The sequence below is a fragment of the Alosa alosa genome, chromosome 15 (assembly GCF_017589495.1).
Source record: "Alosa alosa isolate M-15738 ecotype Scorff River chromosome 15, AALO_Geno_1.1, whole genome shotgun sequence".
Taxonomy (NCBI): Eukaryota; Metazoa; Chordata; class Actinopteri; order Clupeiformes; family Clupeidae; genus Alosa; species Alosa alosa.
The window spans coordinates 24618088-24641579 of NC_063203.1; the positions used below are offsets into that span (position 1 = coordinate 24618088).

The 23492-nt window shown below is 43.8% G+C and overlaps 1 protein-coding gene across 1 annotated transcript; it reads right to left on the reverse strand.

Annotated features, from left to right (window-relative positions):
• Positions 1 to 517: 517 nt before the first annotated feature.
• On the reverse strand, positions 518 to 22868 carry tmprss13a (transmembrane serine protease 13a). The gene is made up of 13 exons (XM_048263851.1): positions 22620 to 22868; positions 16373 to 16544; positions 15438 to 15551; positions 14225 to 14395; positions 13672 to 13798; positions 13175 to 13273; positions 12816 to 12859; positions 11258 to 11420; positions 6999 to 7177; positions 5721 to 5819; positions 4902 to 5044; positions 4167 to 4322; positions 518 to 1431 (listed from the first exon to the last, which is right to left on the reverse strand). Exons 1-13 carry the CDS (start codon positions 22635 to 22637, stop codon positions 1417 to 1419), a joined length of 1500 nt encoding a protein of 499 aa, XP_048119808.1. The 5' UTR covers positions 22638 to 22868; the 3' UTR covers positions 518 to 1416.
• Between the last annotated feature and the right edge of the window lie 624 nt (positions 22869 to 23492).

Below are 23492 nucleotides of genomic sequence, written 5' to 3' on the forward strand. Positions count from 1 at the left end.
GTAAACACAGAAACCAGCTCACCTGGAGACAGATCTGGCAATGACATGAATGTACATACTGAATGTATAGTGTGTTTTACTAAGTGTACTGACTACTTGTACTGTCCCTGCTTTTATGCTTTTTTGCTTTTATGTCTATTTTCTCTTGTATACTGTCTCTCTAGGTGGTGTTTGCAGTAAGTGACATCAAATGTTTTAGCCTAAAAAACATTTGGCATCGCTTAGAGCACCTTTAATAGCAGGGACAATTTACCTGGAGCAACTCGGGGTTAAATGGCACAGTGGTGGTAGTCGGGATTTGAACCAGACTACCACTATTTTTTTTCAACCTAAGTGAATGTGTCTGCTAAATAAGTATAAGTATATAAGTATATATACTCTTTTGATCCCGTGAGGGAAATTTGGTCTCTGCATTTATCCCAATCCGTGAATTAGTGAAACACACACAGCACACAGTGTACACATAGTGAGGTGAAGCACACACTAATCCCGGCGCAGTGAGCTGCCTGCATCAACAGTGGCGCTCAAGGGCACTTCAGCCGTGCCTACTGGTCGGGGTTCGTACCGGCAACCCTCCGGTTACAGGTCCGAAGTTAAAAGGCACTTTAAATAACATGTAAAAATGTATTAATGACATGGCATGGATCTGCAGAGGCCCATATGCCATCAGGTCCTTGAATTTCCCCTGGGGATCAATAAAGTATCTATCTATCTAGGTCCAGGGAACAGTAAACAGACAAAAGGAAAAATGACCCAAACTGCCGTCTTCTCAAGGAAATTGGGGGGCCTTGCCTTTGACAGACATTTTTTACTTACTTTTTTTTTGACAATTGCCCGTACAACCTGAGCAATTCTGGACATCCTTCGAGGGATCATTTGAGCTGAGGGTGTGGAGAATGAATAAGCAACATCTAAAATGTATACTAATAAAGGACTGGATCAACCACTCCCAATCATACATTGCATATCTTGGATTGGAACACTGGCAATCCTGCACACTGACCTCTCCTCAATAGGAAGTTTCCAATACAAGTTTTCCAATGTTAGAGATAAGTTGAAGAGTCTGATGATAACCCAAGACAGTAAAAATAATCATTATCTAGCAATTGAGATACATATTCTTCCCAACTGTAGAATCCAACCTCCTTCATTCGATTGACATTAAATGTGAAGTAGTGACGTCAAAGTGTAAATTCTGGATAAGGGCAAATGAAAGAGGGAAAGGCCAGGGCCATAGGGGCAGCTCATCTTAAAGTGCTTTAATGTCTCTGATTGGTGGTCCCTCAGTGATTGGCCACTTGTCTCAACGTCTGCCCATTAGCCTGACGTAACTGTGTGGTCCAGTGGATGAGAGAGAGAAGCGTATCCCCTGCCGTCCACGAGTGACCCAGGGAGGGGGTGAGGGGGTGATGTGGCTTAGGGTCTCTCTTGCTGTGGAGAGAGAGGGAGAGATAGAGTGAAGAAACAATGTGGTGTTCCTACAGGGATGTGTAATCTCAGCCTCTGACAGACAGATGTTCAACCTGATGAATATGCTGATGACACTGTCTGTGTGTGTGTGTGTGTGTGTGTGTGTGTGTGTGTGTGTGTGTGTGTGTGTGTTTACAATTCACGTAGGAGTGTATATAAAATATCTTGCCGCAGGCTCTTGTTTTTCAGATGGTTTGTTTTAATGAAAAGTCTGGGGCAGGAGTCACATATCACCACAGCGGACCCTTCAGTGCTTTGGGATGAGTTGTTACTTTAGGCCCTGCAGCTGCAACATGGCACTAAAGCCATAAAGGGATATATTTCCGACCATGTGCACAATATATCTTCATGCCATTGTAGTCTCTGCTTATAAGCGATGTCATACATTTTTTAGGCTAAAACATTTTTTGTCACTTACAGCAAACATCACCTCACCATCTGCTAGCTGCCTGTGTCTTGAATACACTGTATAAAAAACGTGATCTCTGTGGACAACCCAGGCTCCAAAAACAGGCCACAAAACAACTTGGGCAAACCTTACTCATAATAACATAACTGTTCTAGCAAATCACCGACGAGATGCGCGTTTAGGAGAGTTTCAATTGCACGGGAGAGGTGGGAAGGAAGTAGTGAGCTAGCTCTCTGTTTTGTTTGAACGTCAACAGAAGTGACGTTACCCAGACGTTTTAATCAGGGCAGCAGTTTTCAGATTACATTATGTGCTGACATAATTGGGGGCCTAGCAGCGAAGCTGCGAAGGCACCCATTGAGTTACTAGCTTTTCCTATTCTATTGAAATCCGGAATCTTCTTCTTATTATTTTTCTTTTTACCTTTTTGTGCGTGCTATTCAGCTCAAACCGCTTAACGTACAAATTTGGTTCAAACACCGTTCCGTAGATCTTCCAAGGCTTTACTGTCCTATCCATTTTTAATTTTTGAGAAGTTTATCCTTTTTGAGATATTTGTAATTAAAAGTGTATTTTTCCCCCATAGACTTGAATGGGGGCTGTGATGTCATAATAGAGCCAGCTGCGCTCGTTAAGTAGTTCTCAGAGCAGTTCCCAGGCTAATCAGAACACTGGCACAGGTGTCACCTGTAAGGAATTCAACTGTCTCAGCCTCTAAGCATACAATCTAGCTCTACCTGAACTACACATCCTGTTAAAGTGTTTCCTGTGTGTCAAAATAAAAGGCCCAGCCATATCTCATGCATTCAGCATTATATCTCCAGAACGGCTTGACGTACATGCTTCAAATATGGTACGAGTGTTTTTATGGACTCAATGATGAAGTGAGTTGAAGTTGGAGGTTGAAGGTCAAATGTCAAGGTCAAAAACACCTTGAGTATGATATCTCAAGAATGCCATGTCACACAAGATTCAAATTTGGTTACTCCAAAAGCACCTTTGCAGGTATCACAATTACCCTACCAACCAGCTAGCAGCAAGCTAGACAGCCCCACCAACACCCTAACCAGCAGACTGCATCCCCTCGTGTAATTCCTCGGAATTGCATTTCTAGTTATTATTATACATCCGACATTGCAGTCTATGGCAGCCCATAGAACGCCTGGCTAAAAAGTTGGTACAGGGACTTGGTATCTGATTGTGAGGACGCACTACGAAATTGGCATCATGTGGCCTCTATAGGGGGTGCTGTAATATAGGAAGTGAGCTTGTATCTCAGCAACTCTTTGGTGTACAAAGTCCAAACTTGGAATAAGGACCTGTTACCTGATTATGATGACGTACTAGGAAATTGGAATCATTTGGCCTCTATAGGGGGCGCTGCAATACAGGAAGTGAGCTCATATCTTAGCAACGCTTCGTTGTATGAAGTCCAAACTTGATACATGGACATATTAGCTGATTGTGAGGACATGCAAGGAATGTGGTCTCATTTGACCTCTAGGGGTGCTGTAATAAAGAAAGTGAGCTCACATCTCAGCAACACTTTTATGTATGAAGTCCAAACTTGGTAGAGGGACATGGTAGCTGATTGTGAGAACGCACAAGGACATTGGTGTAATTTGGCCTCTAGGGGCGCTGTAACAAAGTAAATGAGCTTATTTCTCAGCCGTTCTTTATCCAATTGCCATCAAACTTGCTGTGAGTGCTTGCTCATGCCATGGCAACGCCATTCCTGCTATAGCGCACTGCTAGGCCCCCGCATTGCTGCTTGCATTGCAGCTATATTTACAAAAGGGTTCTCCAATGAAGTGACAGCTGGGGGATAGAGAGAGAGAGAGAGAGAGAGAGAGAGAGAGAGAGAGAGAGAGAGAGAGAGAGAGAGAGAGAGAGAGAGTTGGATATCTAGGTCAGCAGTCGTGAGCTGACTCCTTCGGGCTGTTTGCTGGTTATTGAAACTCCAACTGCTCGTGCCCTTGACCTGAGACATACTTAGGATATCAGAGAGCGCAGAACCCTGAGGGAAGAGAAGGCTGAGGGATGAGAGAATTCTAGAATTCTAGTCAGGTGACATTGACCAGCCAGGCACCACCCAACTCTGCTCAGGTTTGTTTCAATGAGATCACCAAGGGTCTGGTTATAAAAGGCTAGATGAGTTAGAATGTTGTGGGTGAAGAAACAAAGCCAAGGTAAATAGGGGGTAGGAATCAGTGTGTGTGAGGAAATACGGTGAGCAAAATGGCATTTTTCAACACACACACACACACACACACACACACACACACACCTGCATCTTGCTGTAGATCCAGGGCAGCATGCTGGATACGCTGCCGTAGACACCCGGCTTGTTCCTGCGGCCACAGCCCGCCCCCCAGCTGGTCACGCCCACCAGGTACCAGCGCCCATCCTGGGACGGGCACACCAACGGCCCGCCACTGTCGCCCTGCGAGGAAGAGGAGGAGGAGGAGGAGGAAGAGGAGAGAGAGGAGCTACTTGAGACGTGGCTGAAGGCCCTGATCTAGAAGAACACTGGATCAAGCATCTTATTCCACAGGGGCAGCCATTTTCTTGGGACCACAATGGGAACCCACGCTGTTAAAAATACTCTGGGAAAACTTCTCCGGGATGGATGGGCAAATCATGGTGGTTATTCAGTTGCTTGGTTCAGTGTTCTTTGATATCAGAGGGCTGAAGGGAGGCAGCTAATTTTCTGTAATCACCTGTCCTACAGGTGAAATGAACTGCTTTCCCAGTTTGTCTACTTCTGGGCAAGACCTGAACAAATGACCCTTTGGCCACCACGTAGTCTTATTTCTGCCAAAACAGTGTCCAATGTTTAGAGATTGTTTGGGAAGGAGCTATTGGGGTCAGTGTGTAATGTGTGCACATGTGTGTGTGTGTGTGTGTGTGTGTGTGTGTGTGTGTGTGTGTGTGCATGCACATGTGTGTGTGTGTGTGTGTGTGTGTGTGTGTGTGTGTGTGTGTGTGTGTGTGTGTGTGTGTGTGGTCAACGTGTACCCACCTGACACGAGTCCCTTCCTCCCTCCAGGTCTCCAGCACATATCATGTTCCTGCTGACCCTTCCGCCGTACACCCTGCTGCTGTTGCAGACGCGCGGATCGATGATGTCCACCGTCACCTCCATGAGGTCAGGGGAGCTACTCGCTGCAGGCAGAGAGACCGAGGGATGAGAGAGGGACAGATCAGATGATACAACATATCAAATAAAGCAGCATGAGAATGCATTTCATAGAATGATGGCTATTTGATCAGGGATTTTCAATTGTCTTTTTTTCTTGAAATTGGACGCTACACAAAATGTCAGCCACTCAGTGTAAACCTTAACTCAGTGTAAATTTACTTCATCCAAAGTGACTTACATAGGTCAATTAAAGGTGCTCTAAGCGATGCATTGCTGGGTAACGTCACTTCTGCTCAATTGAAACTCTCCTAAACGCGCATCTCGTCTGTGATGTGCTGGAACGGTTTGTTATGTGTTTATAGGCTAGGTTTGCCCAGGTTGTTTTTGTTGCCGTTTTTGGAGCCAGGGCTGTCCACAGAGATCGCGTTTTTACAGTGTATTCAGGACACAGACAGCTAGCGGTTGGTTAGGTGATGTTTGCAGTAAGTGACATCAAATGTTTTAGCCTAAAAAAACGTTTGGCATCGCTTAGAGCACCTTTAATAGCAGGGACAATTTACCTGGAGCAACTCGGGGTTAAATTGGCACAACGGTGGTAGTCTGGATTTGAACCAGTTTTTTTTTTCAACCTAAGTGAATGTGTCTGCTAAATGCCTTCATGTAAATGTGATGTGAATTTAATCTCATCTCATTTCTTACCTGCCCCCTCCTCAGTTGTTCCAAAGCCTGACGTCCAGCATTTGTCTCCGGGACTGAAGGACTGGTCATAGGCCGGCAGACAGGCAGGCTGGAAAACATCTAATCAAACAGGAGGACAACTCATTAGGAATACAGACATGCATACACACAGACGCACAGTCACACACACAAACACAAAACACACACACACACACACACACACGCACGCACACGCACGCACACACCCGCAGCGCACACGCGCACACACACACACACACACACACTCATACACATACACACACACACACACACACACACACACACACACACACACACACACACATACATACACACACACACACACACACACACACACGCACACACACACACACACACACACACACATACACACATACACATACACACACACACACACACACGCACACACACATTTCATTACACAATTTTGTCTTCCATTCCACATGCAGATCTGCACTGATGATGACCAAATCAAATCAGCAGGAGGACAATAGTATAGCCTCTCAGAGGTCTCTGCTTCTGTTCCCGTTTGGCACAGCTGACCTGGCCAGCACCTCCTATATCCCCACTGATGACATGATTCTTTCCCCAAATCAGTCATATTCTCCAGAGGAAGCGCTGACATGATGGGTGTGTGTGTGTGTGTGTGTGTGTGTGTGTGTGTGTGTGTAGGACTCTGTGACACACTAACTAGCATCAATTTTGTGTGATTTTCAGTTATGCACCACATTTTTAGCTGCTGGTAAAATGATAGGGCTACCCACCATTTTGTCCATTGTTGGATGGGCTGAATGTTTGCAATAGTAGGCCTATTTCCACTGCTCTAATATGGTATTAGAGTAGAAGTGCTCACACATAGGTGAAATGGAATAGCCTATGCAGCAAAAGACTAGATTATTCAATATATTGCATATTGCTGGCGTCATTTCTTTTTTACAAGATGACACACCAAACCAATGTTATAGCATTATGGTGACCTCTGTCACAAACAGTGTGTATAGATAAATGAGATGTATGGATGCTATAGCCTACTACTGACACTAAATGGATGTTTTTATGAATTACTGGAGTAAATTATTGACTAGATTTCTCTATGCATGTAGCCTCAGTCACAAAGTCATGTTGGTTTGTCGTTGATCAGAACTTATCTAATACAATATGCCACACAACGTCTTGTGCTGTGTACTTGAGTTGGTTGGTAAGCTAGGTTTAGTATGCTAGCTAATAGCTGTGTACATGTGTAGCATAGAGTAGACTCACTGTTGAAATCCACAGGTGCTGTCAGTTTGAGCAGCGCAATGTCGTAGTCATTAGTTAGCTGGCTGTAGCTTTCGTGGGCAATGATCTTCTTCACCAGGAAGGGTGCAGGTAGTTTTGTCTGGGACACCACCCCTCCGTACACACGCCAGTTCACAGCTTCCGTGTAAGATGGGTTGGAACTAAAGAAGAGAACAGCACAATTCATCAATTATATTATATACTATTTATACCATGCTAATAACAATTGAAATTGGTGATGACACATGAGGCAACATTTTGAACAATGTTGCTGGGCAACCACATAACCGGTTCCACATGTTCTGGTTGGGTGATCATGACAATTGACCTTCTCATCATGACTAAAATTCCACAGAAAAAAACAATGGTGCCCAATATCAATGGGACTGTGCCCAAGCAAAAATACTCAGCATCAGGAACATTGGTCAGTATCATCAGCTTTACAGAGCCCCGAGCATGAGCGCCCTACTACAGCAAATATTGAGGTTGTTGATTGAGGGGATCCTATGTTCCCCACTAGGGGTTAGTTTTTTTTAAAAAAAGGGGTCCTATGTTCCCCGGTCCCATACAAAGCGGGGAACATAGGACCCGGGGAACATAGGACCCGGGGAACATAGGACCTGGAGAACATAGGTACCCTCCCATATTGTGGCAACAATGACGAGGCAAAACTTCCAGGAAGAAGCCATTAACAGAGCCCAGCTCATACTCAAATACTGTGGCAACAATGACGAGGCAAAACTTCCAGGAAGAAGCCATTAACAGAGCCCAGCTCATATTCAAATACTGTGGCAACAATGACGAGGCAAAACTTCCAGGAAGAAGCCATTAAAAAGCCATTAACAGATAGCCTGACGTTGTCATACTCAAATTCTAGTCAGAATATGAGTCTGATACTGCTCCATTGGGACGTAATTATGGGCGCAGCTTCAACCCGATACAGGGGAATGCCTCTGCACTCAATTGGATAGACCTAACCAATCAGAGCAACAAAATAGCTTACCGTGAGGTGTAGGAAGAAAACACACAAACCATCCTTCTGCTCCTATATCCCCTCCGTTTTTAAAATAATTCTGTTGAACAGTGATATGCTACAAACATGTTAAACAGCTGGGAAAGGCTGTCGCAAATCCCTCGAACAGGTGGTCAATCAGAGATTTCAAACGAACGAGGGAACGAACGTCGCAATGCAACAGCGCTGTTTTCCCTTGATGAAAGTGAAACCACCAGTTTTCGCACATCTCAACTTTGGCCAAAGTTTTCAGAAATAATCGTTTTCAGTGATACAAACTCATTAAATAATATGAATTTTCCATATGGGGTCTTAAAAGCCATGTATCCTTCTAGCCACAGTGTTTTTGTTTCAAATATAAGCCTAATCTAAGCGTGCTCAGATGATGTGATAGACCAAGCGCTGTTGCTCACCTGTCTATCATCGTAAAGCCTGATTTAATTGGTCCGCCTGATTTAGGGCGAGCATACTTGCCCCACAATGGAGCAATGCCAGACCGAACTTCCCGTGGGGCGGGACTAAGTTCGGAATGGCACCCAGGCTTGGTCTGTTTACCCCACACAGTTCCTTAAAAAACAGTACATTAAACAGACTAAAACCATATAACCCCTGCAGAGCTGTTTCGATTGACAACTCTTGCACCCAGATTGGTTTGGATCAAGAAGATTGTTCTGTGAAAGGAATTCAGAGACCTGTTTGGAGACTATTTGCTCGATACCTTTAGATATGAAAGGTAGGAGTGAGACAGGACGGTAGTTCTCAACTTGTTGAGAGAAGTTTTCTTAAGAAACGGTGTTACCCAGGCCATTTTGAATGCTGTTGGAAACGTGCCAGAGGTTACGAAAGAATTATTCGCATGTGTGATACCTGGTGTGATGGTCGGGCTGATGGACTGAAGTAGGCTCGTAGGTATAGGGTCCAATGAGCATGTTGTAGGACGGCTTCATGTCAAGAGTCTGGATACCTCACTCTCGGAGAGAGGCGCGTATGCAGAAAAAGATGTGCCAGCAACCGCCAGAGGTTGTAGGAGTGCAATATCTGATTCTGTCGCATCCTGTGGACATGTAGAGAATTGACTGCTGATTGCCAAGACTTTGATTGTGTAAAATGAGGCAAGGGTATCGGCATTAAGGCTGGACGGAGGAAGAGGCAGCTGAGGGTTGAGTAGCGATTTGAAGGTTGAGAAAAGTTTCTGTGTCTGTGATACTGTTGATTTTGTCATTGGGCAATTCCATGGAAAATCTAATTTTTTGTAACATCCAAAACGCCAATAAAATGTGATGGTATGGTATGATGTGAATGATTGCATGACATTTGAGCATTTGCTATTTTTGGCTGAAGAATGTAAATGAGAAAAAATGCACAAAAAATGAATGTTATCATTCACATCATACAAATGCCAAGTCATTTCACTGGCGTTATGGATGTGACAAAAAGTCAATTTTCTGCGGAAATGCCCCATTGTAGAACGCTATCTTAGCAGCAGCAATGCTGGCTGAAAAGGAGGATAGGAGTGTCTGGTAGTTTTTGAGGTCATCAGTTAGTTTAGATTTGTGCCATTTTCTTTCCGCGGCTCTGAGTTTGGCGCACTGCGATCGGAGGGTATCATTTAGCCATGGGTGAGAGGGTTTGGATTGAGCTGGTCTTGTAGTAAAAGGGCACAGTTCGTCCAGACATGAGCTCAGTGCGGAGCAGAGCGAGTCTGTGGCATCATTACCCTCCAGAGAGGAGGTAGTCCGGAGACGAGCACAGAGGAGAAGTAGGTTGGAGACAGGTTGTGGATGTTGCAGCGGAACGTGACCATCGGCTGAGGAGCCGGAGGCTGTTCTGTCAGGCTGACGTTGAACCGGATGAAGAAGTGGTCGGAAAGATGGAGAGGCGTCACCATGAGGGTGTCTGTGGTGCAGTTCCGAGTGAGGATCAAATCAACCTCTTTGCCAGCTTTGTGAGTACGTGGGCTGCGAACCAGTTCGAGGTCAAACGAGTTGATCAGGGCCATAAAGTCCATTCACTGATTGGCGCAGTACAACAGGGAAAGCAGCTGGCCTTGTCAAAGGCTGAAATGTAAGACTGCCTGGCATGCTCTCGGCTCTCTCTCACTGGGACCAGTTTGACATCAGTAGCCAGCGGCCGTGCTGGTCATCAACCCCGTCAGCAGCCATCTCCAAGCACTTAGGATATTTATTTGTGGCAGCGATTATTATCACAGCGCTCTCAGCCAATCAAAGGCCTGCTGAGCACAGTGAGCCACGTAACAGGGCCTGAGGGGGGGGGGGGGGGTCTGGTCCACTTCCGGCCCAGACACGGGCCAATTACGGGCAGACACATGGGGCCCGTCTGCTGTTGGCCCTGCTGATCTCTGGGTTGTTTTTCTGAGAGTGCATTGTGGTGGAGGAATATCAATGCTCTATCAATGCAAAACAGTTGTGTAGGAAGGGAACACAATTAAATTTGAACTTGTTTGTGAACCATCACTATGGCAATGTTTTAAAAAAGCTCAAGGACTGATAAAGGAAAATGGCTTTTTTAAAAAGCAATTAACACACTACCAAGGTCAGGGCTGTGATAGTCTTCCAACTGAGCACATACACATGCATACATACACTAGTAATAAACAATAGTTGGGATAAAAGTATCTGTCAAGTGCTGAGTAGCTGTAAGGAGTCTGTTGATGTATTAGTAGTTTGTGGCCAGGGAATAGGCCCCTGCCTATGGCTTATATTAGCTAGTGTTACACTTTCAGTTGAGAGAGATACATTTTCTCTTCACAGGATTACACTGAACAAAGCATCAGGAAGATGACATATGTTGTATTGTCCTCAAGATGTGGGTCTGCTTTACATACATTACGTACAGTGCTACACACTGCATTTGGAGTGCATTCAGAGCCTTTCTTCCCCCCTTTTTTTCACATTCTGACAAAATGCATTCTTACTTCTCCAAAAGTCCTATTTTCGCATTCTTACTTTTCCAAAAGTCCCATTTTCGCTTTGCCATTATGAGGAAATGAGAGTAGATTGATGAGTGAGAAAATAATAGCGAAAGCAAAGAGCAGGCTATATACCCTTTGGTGTAAGAAAAAGCAATACAACACTAAATACTTCCTGAATGCATTGTCGCTCCTGACTGGCTGTGAAAGAGAACCGAGGTGAGCTCCTGACTATGGACTGAACCTGTGCCTCTAAGCTGCCTGCTATTGGTTGTATTGGACTGAGTCTTCAGCACTAACCTGGGGAAGCAGTGGGCTGCCGTCACCACAAAGTCTGGAGAGATCAGGGTTCCCCCGCACACATGGGTGCCCTTGAAGTGGAGGCTGACCTGCCATGGCCACTGGCCCTCTTTGGCAACACTGCCCCCTATAATCCTGGAGGTCAACTGCTGCTGGCCACATTCTAGAAGAGAGTAGAGGGCAATAAGTCTTGTGTAACACTGTATTGGAAATAAAGCCATAAGGATAAAAATATATGTGTCTGTTGCTTGAAGCTCTCTGCTGAATTGAGAAATGTTACTAAATATCTGCACCAAGATTAAGTAGATTGTTAATCAACAGTCATTGTTCTATATATAGTAGTTATTGTTTTCCCAATTACTGATATGACTTAGTTGTATTGTATTGCATATTGTATAATGACCTCAGTTGTATTGTACTGTATGAGCTCAGTTCTTGTGTATTTGTGCATGGAAATGCAAATCAATAGCAGTCAGCAAAATCAAGAGCAGCACCAAATTCCTGGGGTGCACATCAGTGAAGACCTCTCCTGGACCACCAACACTGCATCACTGGTGAGAGGCTCAGCGCCTGTACTTCCTGTGGAAACTCAGGCGAAAGCAAGTGCTCCACCAGCCATCATGACCACATTTCTACCGAGGCACCATTGAGAGCATCCTCTCCAGCTGTATCGCTGTGTGTGGGGCTGAAGCTGCACTGAATACAACAGGAAAGCCCTGCAGCGCATAGTGAACACAGCTGGAAGGATCATTGGTGCTTCACTCCCCTCCTGAAGGACATTTACACCACCCACCTCACCTCGCGAGCATGCACCAAAAATTGTGAGTGATGCAAGTCACCCCGGGCCACAATCTGTTTGATCTTACTGCCTTCTGGGAAGAGGTACAGAAGCCTGCGGCTCCCCAAGACTACCAGACCTCACCTCAACAGCTTCATACACCAAGCTGTAAGGATGCTGAACTCTCTCCCTCCTCTCCCTCCCACCCTCAGGCTACATAACATCCTGGACATTAGACCCACAATGGCTGCCTTGCACTACTCCACTTGCACACTTGAACACCTTGCACACTTGTAATTTTGCCAACTTGGTGTTGTTGTCCTGTAAAACACAACACTCTGCTGCTCTTGTTATAACTTGCACCACTATGCCACTTTCTTTATTACTCAGGTCAAACCAGAACTACCCAAGCCTCTTATTGGCCTGACTTTGCACTAGTTTTTTTATTGACTGTCTGCACAATTTCAACAAAATTTTGCTGCTCTTATTTTTTTCATTATTGTATGTGCCCTATCTTATTTACTTATTTACTTACTTTTTGTTTACTTGAATGTTATGTCTGTCTGTGGACTTAAAATTGGTAAAATATGTCTTGTCTTCACCGTGGGATAGTGAGAAACGTAATTTCGATCTCTTTTGTATGTCTGGAACATGTGAAGAAATTGACAATAAAGCTGACTTTTGACTTTGACTCTGTCACAGGTAGCCATGCGTAACATGAAGTAAACATGGCATAATTATGCTGTATATCAAAAGTACCTAAAAATAATGAGTACTTACGCACACACTGGAGGGAAACAGTCTGCAAATTGGGGCAGGTAGAGCTGAGGAACAGAGGAATAAATCAGGGCTTTTACATGCTAGCTTCATATAGCTGCATGAGCACCATTAGCCAGATAACACAAGATAATACTTCAGTAGTTAGGCTACTCTGGAATAGTTTTAATTTGGCAATGATCTGACATAGATCCATGCTAAACCTGAGACAAATCCATTATAAAACCTATTGTTTATAATGCCACTTGAAGCACTGTTTGTAGCACTATAATAGCAACAACAGGTTAGGCTACATTTATATAGCGCTTTTCTATTTCTTTAGCACTATTTGAAACAGTGTTAGAGTGGTGTTCTGTCTTTACCTGACGTTGACTTGGCCATGGAGGGGACGTGAGGAGTCTTTGTCCGTCAGAGACACACCCATGGACTGCTGTCCGCCCAGTGCATTGAGCTGGTAAGACCTGCCATTGACGTGGACAGAGACACTTCAGACATGCAGCTAACAGACCACTATCTACCAGGGTCATTTCCCACAATGCAATTAGATACACCATGTAACACACATAGGAGTGAAATGAATGTGGAAAACCCGTGTCTAAATAGGCAACAGAAATTAGTGATTTAGCAACATGAATTGCTAGCAGTGGGGGAACTAAATTGCTGCATTTTTACTCATGTTACTATAGAATTATGCGTTATTATTTTATTTGTTTATTATTTATTATTTATTTTGGTAGCAGCAATGCAAGCGCAAGACATATTCTTTTTTCAGCAAATGTATATGTTTGTGGAGCACAGAGAAACAGGCAGGCAGATAAGACAGACATGTGTATATTAGATTGCTATTAGGGGTCCTCACTGCCTGAAGCCCAGCTGGGCGCACGTCTGGTCAGCGAAGCTGGCATCCCAGTCCTGGTAACACACGGAGAGGAAGCGACCGTCCTGAGCCGTCCTCACCTGCAAACTACCATCTGACGCAAACCGCACTGAGCAGGGGGACAGAGGAGGGAGAAATGGAGGGAGGGAAAAAGAAGTGAGAGATGAAATAAGATGAGTTATTTTTCAAAAATGTGATAAAATTACAGTCACAGTATTATGAGTGTGTGAGTAAGTGATTGTGTGTCTGTGTGTGTGTGTATGTGTGTGTGTGTGTGTGTGTGTGTGTCACAGTGAATGTGCATGTGTGTGTGTGTGTTTGTCTGTGTGGTAGGTGTTTAATTATGTGCAGGTATTTTATATGTGTGTGTGTCTGTGGTATTTTGTGCAACTGTGTGTGTGTGTGTTTGTGTGTGTGTGTGTGTGTGTGTGTGTGTTCATGTGTGTTCATGTGTGTGTGTGTATGTGTGTGTGTGTGTGTGTGTGTGTGTGTGTGTGTGTGTGTGCGTGTGTTTGGCTGAGCTGGGCCCTCTCACCACAGTTGGTCTCGTCACTACCCTGCAGGCAGTCGCGTTGTGCGTCACACAGGACGGTTGTGTTGGGGCAGGTGTCGGGTGTGGTCATGCTCTCGGGGGGCTCCGAGCTGCCCTTACTGCCACTTTGGCCCTCGATGATGGCCGCGGTCGCCAGTCGCGTGCCGTAGTGCACTGAGATGGAGGGAGAGAGAGAGAGAGAGAGGGAGGGAGAGGAGGCAAGCAAGAGAGGGAGGGGGAGAGAGAGAGAGGCAGAAATATTATGAAACAGACACAGAAATGGCGTTTTGAAGCATCAAGATGAAAGCGAGAGAAGGTTTAAAATGCAAAATGACCAAACATGAAATAATAAGCAATGTTCAGAGTTTCAGTATATTACATAAAACACAATCAACCCATGTGTTGCATCTCCTTATAGGACGAGAGAAGAATCCCCCTGTTGCATCTTCTACTTAAAGGAAAATTCCGGTATTTAGCACTTTGAGTCCCTTTTCTGGTTTGTTTTGGGAACACCACTGAAAAAAAAAAAAAAAAAACTGTGAAAAAATCCCATTTGTAATCATTTTAATGACCAGGTTGCATCTCTACAGTTTATATGTATTGCATTAAACACATTTTAATTCATAACTGAGGCTAAACCTGGCAAAACTTGTGAAAATCGTAAGAAAAATTGCAATGCACACACAATCCCTGGGGTTCTCTACCCTCAACAGACAAATTTGGGATATAACAGTTCTGGTTGCAGTCCATTTTAAGTACAAACTTATTTAGAGTCTCAGTGTGCCTTGCTTCTTATCAGCATAGACCTTATTCAGGGCCAATTCCAGCTACCAAAGCACCACAGGAAAACCTGACAGCCACGAAACACCACTAAACAGAGATTCATTCTTTTCAAAGCACACAGTACAGTTGTACAGTTTTAACAGTGTTACAGATGTTATCAGATGTTATAGCGGGCCTCCAGAAATGTTTCCGCGGGCCGCCATTGGCCCCCGGGCAGCACTTTGAGAACCTATGATCTAAAACAAACCAGAAAAGGGACTCAAAGTGCTAAATACCGGAATCTTCCTTTAAATGAAGTCTCGAGCCCATGTGCCTTCTCAGGGACTCGAGAAGGGGTCAGAGCGGTCACTAGGGTCATGACATACATGGTGTGTGTGTGTGTGTGTGTGTGTGTGTGTGTGTGTGTGTGCGCGTGTGTGGAGACCAGACTTACCCCCCAGCCAGATGGCGACACCGAGCAGCACCAGCAGGAGCACGGTCCCTCCAGAGCCTCCAAAACACTGGGCATTCCTGCCACAGCACCGCTTCTCTCTACCCTTGGAGGGCGCTAGAGAGGTAAGAAACACAGCACACAATTATAGAAAGCAAGTGGTAGGATTTGTGTGTGTGTGTATGTATCTGTGCGTACGTGTAGCTGTGTCCATGTGTGTGTGTGTGTGTGTCCGTGTGTGTATGTGTGAGTGTGTGTATCCGTGTAGCTGTGTGTGTGTGTGTGTGTGTGTGTATAAGTATAAGTATATATTCTCTTTTGATCCCGTGAAATTTGGTCTCTGCATTTATCCCAATCCGTGAATTAGTGAATCACACTCAGCACACAGTGAACACACAGTGAGGTGAAGCACTCACTAATCCCGGCGTAGTGAGCTTCCTGCAACAACAGCGGCGCTCGGGGAGCAGTGAGGGGTTAGGTGCCTTGCTCAAGGGCTCTTCAGTCGTTCCTACTGGTCCGGTTACAAGTCCGAAGCGCTAACCAGTAGGCCACGGCTACCCCGTGTGTGTGTGTGTGTGTGTGTGTGTGTGTGTGTGTGTGTGTGTGTGTGTGTGTGTGTGTGTGTGTGTGTGTGTGTGTGTGTGACCAGTAGGCCACGGCTGCCCCGTGTGTGTGTCTCTCTGAACTACTACAGCAGGAGGGTGAACAGAGAGAGCTGAGGGAGAGAAAGAGTATCAAGACGAAGAGGGAACTGTGTCTTCATTTTTCGTTCTTATAATAAACCTTGTGTAATATGCTAACCACGTCTTTATGTACAGTACTTGTTTCTGATTCTTGCTCTTCTTCCCCTTTCGCTCCAGCAAGCACTAATAATAAATGGAAAGTGAATAAAAACTGATAGCTAAGAAAGACTGAGAGTGAAAAAAGGAACAACTTACGGAGGCTGGGCTGTGCCACAGCCGTGGCAATCACAGGGGGATGCTGGGGGACGTAGTGTGGATGTTGGTATGTAGGCACTCCGAACCCGTTGCCATAGACGACCTCCTCATAGGGCCTGAGGGGAGGCTGAGTGTGGAGCGATACAGAGTAGTACGGTGGGGGGAGGTCGTTCTGGGGGGGGGGGGGTCAAATGGTAAATAAGCCAGCAAACAATAACAAATAAACAAACAATGAATCAAAAGGTACAGTGAGTTAAAATGACGAAAAGATCTCAAGGAGATCTTTGATGTTGAACCTTTGCTTTTGACACAAAAGAAAGCCCTTGGTAAATAATAATAAAAAAAACCATTATAATTTGTACTAATTAGTGCTAACTTCATTGGACTGGACTGTTGTCAGCTGCTGGCCTCAATATTTGCTTTCATACAGCTTCATTATCATTCCACTAAGCCTGAGGAGACTCACAGGGATGTTTCTTCATATATATGTTACCATGGCGACTCCTCTGGTCAGCACAGCAGTTCAATAGTTCATTCAAGTGTGTGTTTCTCAGAGAGAACGCCGGATAAAACATTTGAAAAACAGTGCATCTTTTCCCAAAGGAGGCACTCATTATTTAAAGTCATGGTGGTTTAAAATATTTCCTAGTCATGATCTGGTGCTAAATTACAGCATCTACATTCTGAGCCATGATCATGTTGGAAGACCGAGACAGGTTGACCCTCTGTCTTGTGTATAAATATGAATTCATTGGACCAGTACTTTTGAGGAGAGGACACACAGATAGACAAATAGACGGACGGACCTGATTTCAATACCGTTGCTTCCCCTACTTGGGCCGAAGGTCATATCCAATAAAGGAGGCCTGTCCCTTCTTGCCAAAAGCAAAGTTTCAACTTCAACACCTTTTGTCCAGTGGATGAGGTCATTTGGGCTCATCTACCTCTACATCACTCCCCCATCATTAAAAAGATATTTAACCCCACAGGTGACAAATGTCAGGTGTGTCGCCTTATAAAAATGTTATATTCTCCCGGTGCCCTCTTACTAAGACCTACAGACAAGGATTCCCTGGAAGATGTCCCATCTCCTTTGAATGCTCAACAAAGGCTATTCAGTGTGGAGGTGAACTGGGGCAACAGTGACAGCACCTTGAAGCCCGTCTCTCGCCAGTGAAACAGTATGGCAGTGACACCGACGCTTTTGTCATGGCAACAAGACAGACGGCTCTCTCAGAAACGTGAACCTGAACTCACAATGCGTGCTGGGTTTCCTGGCAACGGCCCACTGTGATATCAACAGGCCCACTTGGTTAGCGTTCCCACCCCCTTTGTCTAAGTCACGTTAGCCAATTCACAAGTGTCACCCAGCGGAGTTCGCCCATACAGGGCTGGCCAAGTCGAACACAGAAACAAACTCAACAGCAGGTCACACCCATCCCAGATCTGACCCACATTACCTGTGAGTGTGTAAGTGATAGGCTATCCAGAACCAGACTCAATGTCAATGTCAATGTCAAATTATTTCTATAACACTTTTAAGAATAATGGCAGTTGACGAAAGTAGGCCTACTGTACTTTAAGACCAAACAAAACAAACAAACAAAACAAAAGAACTATGGCTCTGTTCATAACGGTAAAAATTGCTTGCAAGTGCGGGTCAAAACCGAAAAAAAAAAAAAAAAAAACCTTTTGCTGCCCTCTAAGATATCTTAGAATTACAGAATAACTGTCTTTTTTGAAGGTAGCATCACTCAGGCGGCTCACTGCATGCTCTGTACTACCCATAATCCTTTGCGGCAACATCTTAAACAGCTGTGAAAAGTAGATAAAGATGGCGGATGACATCGATAATGGCTGCTGAATCTGTTGAAATGTTTGTGTGACATTATTTTGCTCAGATTTGTGGATTTGTAGCGAAAATGAATGCTTTACTATCTGATTATACCATTGTTGTACCCATTAATAGCGTCTGGTCTGATATATGTGCCTCCCGAAAACTAATTTCTACTGTTAGCCTACTACCTTCCATAAGCTAGTTTAGTTTATCGTCCGGTTTTGGCTAACGTCATACCGTAGTGTTAACCAAAGATTCTAGAGTGCTACGCCAGTGTTTCCCATACATTGGATTTTTTGTGGCGGCCCACCACAATATCAACACTATCACAATGATTTTCCATGTTGTATTAAATTGAATGAAATCCTTTCATTGTAGATCTATGTGCACCTTTGTACAGCCTCTCCTTGAGTCTCTGTCCCTCAACAAACCTGCATGCATGTTTAAAGAAAACATTAAAAATCCTGCAAGGATTGTTGTTGGCATAGAAGACGACTGGCTAAATCATGACTAAATCTGTTAGCATCATAACCATGTCACCTACCACCACAAATAGAATTAAATTATATGGGAAACACTGGCTACGTTCATTCTTAAAAGATGCATTCAATCCAAAGTCATGTCTAGTGAGACAGCTCTCTATTTAGGCAAGGAGGCAGCAGGCAGCTGTCTTTTGTTTCGAACAGAGCCTTTATTGTGCTTAATATACAGAGACAATCAGAACAAACAAACAGAAGAAAACAAGAGTATATAATGCTTAACATAGAGGTAATCAGGCAAAAACTAAACCAAAAAGTAAAAAAATTACGAAAAGATAGTCAATAAAAAATATTTTAAAATAAGCATAATAATTAAGATACATTTGTAGGACACATTTGGCACAGGTTGTCCTTGGATTAGCTTTCCAGATATACTTTGTGAAAACAGATAAAGCACATATTTCCCTATGGAGTGGTTGTCAGTGAGATGTAGTCCAGAGCGAAACGGACACTGTGGCAGGTCTGGCCAACAAATCTGACTGCCTGTGCGTGTCTGTAAAACCAGTCAAATCTTAGATGATCACGGAGTCTGATCTGCGGATTCTGCGCCCAACCTGGGGCTGATGCATCTTCGACTCTATTGCTGCAATACTAACCAGATACTAACCTCCATTAGAGACTGATTACCATTAACTGTCACACTGCTCTAGTGGTTCATTTGCAATGCATTTGTTTAACTTATCTTAGCATCTTAATTAATGTCAAGTGCAATACCATTGTCATGACACATCAGGAAGTGTTTCAAACCTGCACTGTAGGTTTCCTTATTAGGTTAATACCTGTTTTGTCTGGCCAGCATGACAATGGTTTCTTTTTTAAGAGTAACCTTTCAAAGGCTTACTGATAATATTTTCATGACCCAGAATAGAAAAACAAACAACTTTTACACAGTGTTACTGGAATGTGCAGCTTTCTTCCTGGTTGCACAGACAACCCATTCTCATGAAATAATGTAGTAACTTAAAGTGTTATAAGCATCTAAAGCAGTGTTTCTCAAACTTTTTTCAGACCAAGGACCACTTAACCAGCTTGCTAATTGTCTTTGCACCTTGCTTATTGTGTCAGAGGATTCATATGATTTAAGTTGGCATATCTTGCAGTGTTGCAGAATTGTTTGGATTTACATACAAGTTGGTTCAATATTGCAAACAACTCATCTATATTATTTTTTACCTCGTTACCTTTTTTACCTACGTCTGCTCGCGGACCACTTGGGATAGCTTTGAGAAACACTGATCTAAAGTAATGCAAACATGTATAGTTTTGTCCTGAAATAATCAAGATTTCACATATATTCTCAGTGTTGTGCCACATACTGTATAATTGCAGAATGGAAACAGTGTGCATAGCTGAGAGGCAGTTTGTTTTCGTGCCAAGTCCTCACAGCTGGTGAGTGTTAGGGAATCTTCCATCCTTTTCCCAATTCCCCCATCAAATCTGCCAGCTACTTAAACATACTTTTAAAAGGATTACATTCCTCAGGTGCAGGGGTCGATATTATCACCAGCCACAAGACAATGGCTGGTAAAATATGAATGTGGCAGGTATATTTCAGACACAAAGTTATGATTTTCAATTGAGTGGCTATTAAATAAATTTTAACAAAAATCTGTGAGTGGCTGGTAAATATAGACTTTTTCAAATTTTAATTTCAACCCCTGCTCAGGTGTCATGACCCACACTGTGGGATGGCCAGCAGTCTTTTATTCCAAGTGCAAATCCTCCTTAGAATATCCATTTTCAAGTTGTAAGCTATTGGAATGCTACTGGCAACTCCCCATGTGAAACGAGGCTCAGCCAAGCATCTATTCTCATTGTGTGAGATGAATGAATAATCAGAATTTAAATCTCCACAACCAATGCAATTACACACATACACACACAACCTTGGATGGATGCACATGCACATACACATAAACACCTATACACACACAGACACTGCAGTTTTTAACAGTGAATATCTTCTGGGTCTGTGCTCAAACCTGAGCTCATATAGGTGCTATGCTATCTGTGCTACGCTCTGGTGTGAAGTATGTGTGTGTGTGTGTGTGTGTGTGTGTGAAGGAGACGACACCAGCATGGTCTGACCTGTTCAACAGATTCCCATCCATCATTGTTTGGAGGTTTATCACAAAGGACCCAGCCCTGCCTAGCCCAGCCTTGTCTCCAGACAGAAGACACCTGCCAAGGGGATTAAAGGCTGCTTACTGGCTTAATCTCATTGGCCCCATCTCCCTCAGGTGTCCGAAAAATCCAGCGTCCAATCCTGACAATGGTCAGCAGGCGGATTTTTGGAGGATCATGGAAAACTCGCTCAAACTCAGCCGAAGCTACCATGCTTTGCCATCACCACTCTCCCAGTCGGAGGTTATTGTGATATGATGGATCAATTAAAGACCTCAGCAATGGTTGAGACTGCAATATGAAAATGCATTCATAGCCACAGTCATTTCCTTGTGTGGGTTTTCCCTAATTACGTTTACTACTTTATTAATCTGTTATCACTTAAAAGAGAAGTTTTATTTTCTCGTTATAATAAGCAGTGCGCCTAAAATGTAATCAAATAAAAGCAATTTACAGAAGATAAAATATAGAAACGAGCGTGTGTGTGTGTGCGCACGTGTGTGTCTGTATGAGTGTTTATATTTTAGTATAAAATGACAACCATCCAATTCAACGAAGTTTGTCTCATCCTATACTGTTATAGGAGACAACCAAGAAGACAATGTTTCATGAGATGTGTTCAATGCCTACAGTAGTCAGGTTTCGCTCACACTATAGACTCCTGAGTAAACAGACCCCTCACCTTCATCCTGCACAAGCAGACAAACAGGTTTGCTTAAATTCCCATGCATCTTGTAACACCCAAACTGGTCCCTTCAACATTATTCACATACAATACATCAGCATTTAAATAGATCAGGTGTCCTAGATCGGTGTCTTTGCAAATACTTCCCTGACTGTATCTTAAACTTTTCCACCGTCACCCTCTGGTTATCTTGAATTGAATGGAAATGTAGTATTTACTTTATATTGTGTTTAGTGTTACTCCTGGAGATTAAACATCAGTCCATTTGCTCGATAAAAGTGTAAGCTGAATTAATACATGCAAATGGAACTGTAAATTATATACAGAACATCACCTTAGAACATGTTTCATATATCATTTACAGACATATGCAGCTTAACAAGTACATTAGTATTTAGGTTGTAGGTACCGTTGTTTCTATAGTGTGCGTCTTATCAATCAACTGGGTCAGGTCTCTGAGGGAGTTTCGACTTCTCATCAAAACTGATGCAGATCACTGGGACTCCTTAGAGATGTTAAAACCCCAGTTTCAACCCATTCAACAGGTCACACCTGTCTTGCAACCCCCGGCAGGATAGAATGGGTCACCGATTTCCAAACACTAACGTTTGCCTAAGCAATCACCAAATCTGATTTCCAAACACTAAAAGTTTGGCTTACAAAAGATGTCTCTGGCTGGCTGATGTTGGCCTATTTCTGTGGACGAGCATCCAAAAAGGTCTCGTATATGCTCCTACACACCACCTAGGTGAAGGGAACATGTTGGTGTCTTCCACATGTGAACACATCTTACTCAAGGCAAAGTTTTAGTATCTGAGAGCCCCATGTCCCTCACCATGGTCCGGCCTGTTTAGCGGCACACACACACAAACATTTAGCAAATACACAGTATATGTCATGTTTAGATGTCAGCAATTGTCTCCTAAAGCTATGTCCTAAAGCAATCGTCTCCCAAAGCTCTGTCCTGCCATAAAGGACAAACAGGTGCTCGGCAATCAAACTTATGGCTAGATTTCAGCTGTGGCCTATTTGAACCAGTGAGGTGTAGGCAGCCATGCTTACCGGATCATGCTTTGCCATCGGAGTCCAGGGGGAGAGTGTCGAGGGGGCAGGGGAGAGGTAGAGATGAGCTGAGAGCTGGGTGAGATGTGTGGGAGGGTCCTTCACCTCACTCCTTCTTCTGCCCTGGAGCGACTCAGTAAACTGACCCCTCTCTATTCAACACCACTGATGTGCTCCGCTCGGCGTCTATCCTCGACCCTAACACTTTAGAACCCTAGCACCTTTTCTTCTCTCTCACTCTCTTTCTTTTTACTTCTTTCTTTCAGTCCTGTGTCTTCCTCTCCCTCCTTCTTATTCTCGGCAGAGGATTGGCAGCTGGTGTTTCTGTTCCAAACCAGTTGAACCAGTTTGGCAATAGCAGCAGTCAGTGAATTCTGAATATGTTCACGTCTGAGGCACTAGCTTGGCCTGTGTTCTGATCAGACAAAGGGACTCAGGCTGGTTTCTTTCGAGCTAGGTAGTAGGTAGCACCAATTTTATCCTTTTCTTTTTTTTCTGTATTGACAGTACTCAAAAACAGAAACAGAGATCGGTCTGAAAAAATGTGCTACAATGAGTTTGAGTTCTCCTTTAAGTCAGCAAACCAGGATTTATTGATTTATTGATCCAGTTTTATTAGTAATAACTACTTTGGGTGTCATTGGATTTTACTTGAGTCACTGCAACTTTGGGGCCATTTCACCAGTTTAAATTTGATTTAATTGTATTGCTTTTCTTATCCTCACTCTGATAGTAGATTGTACTGAATCATGATGGAAAATTTGTATGTTGAGCCATGTGCAACGGCCGAGGACACAACAAACATGTGCAGTGAAACCATGCATGAGTCATAAATCCCAATACCTTCAGAGTTTGATGATAAATTCCAAATGC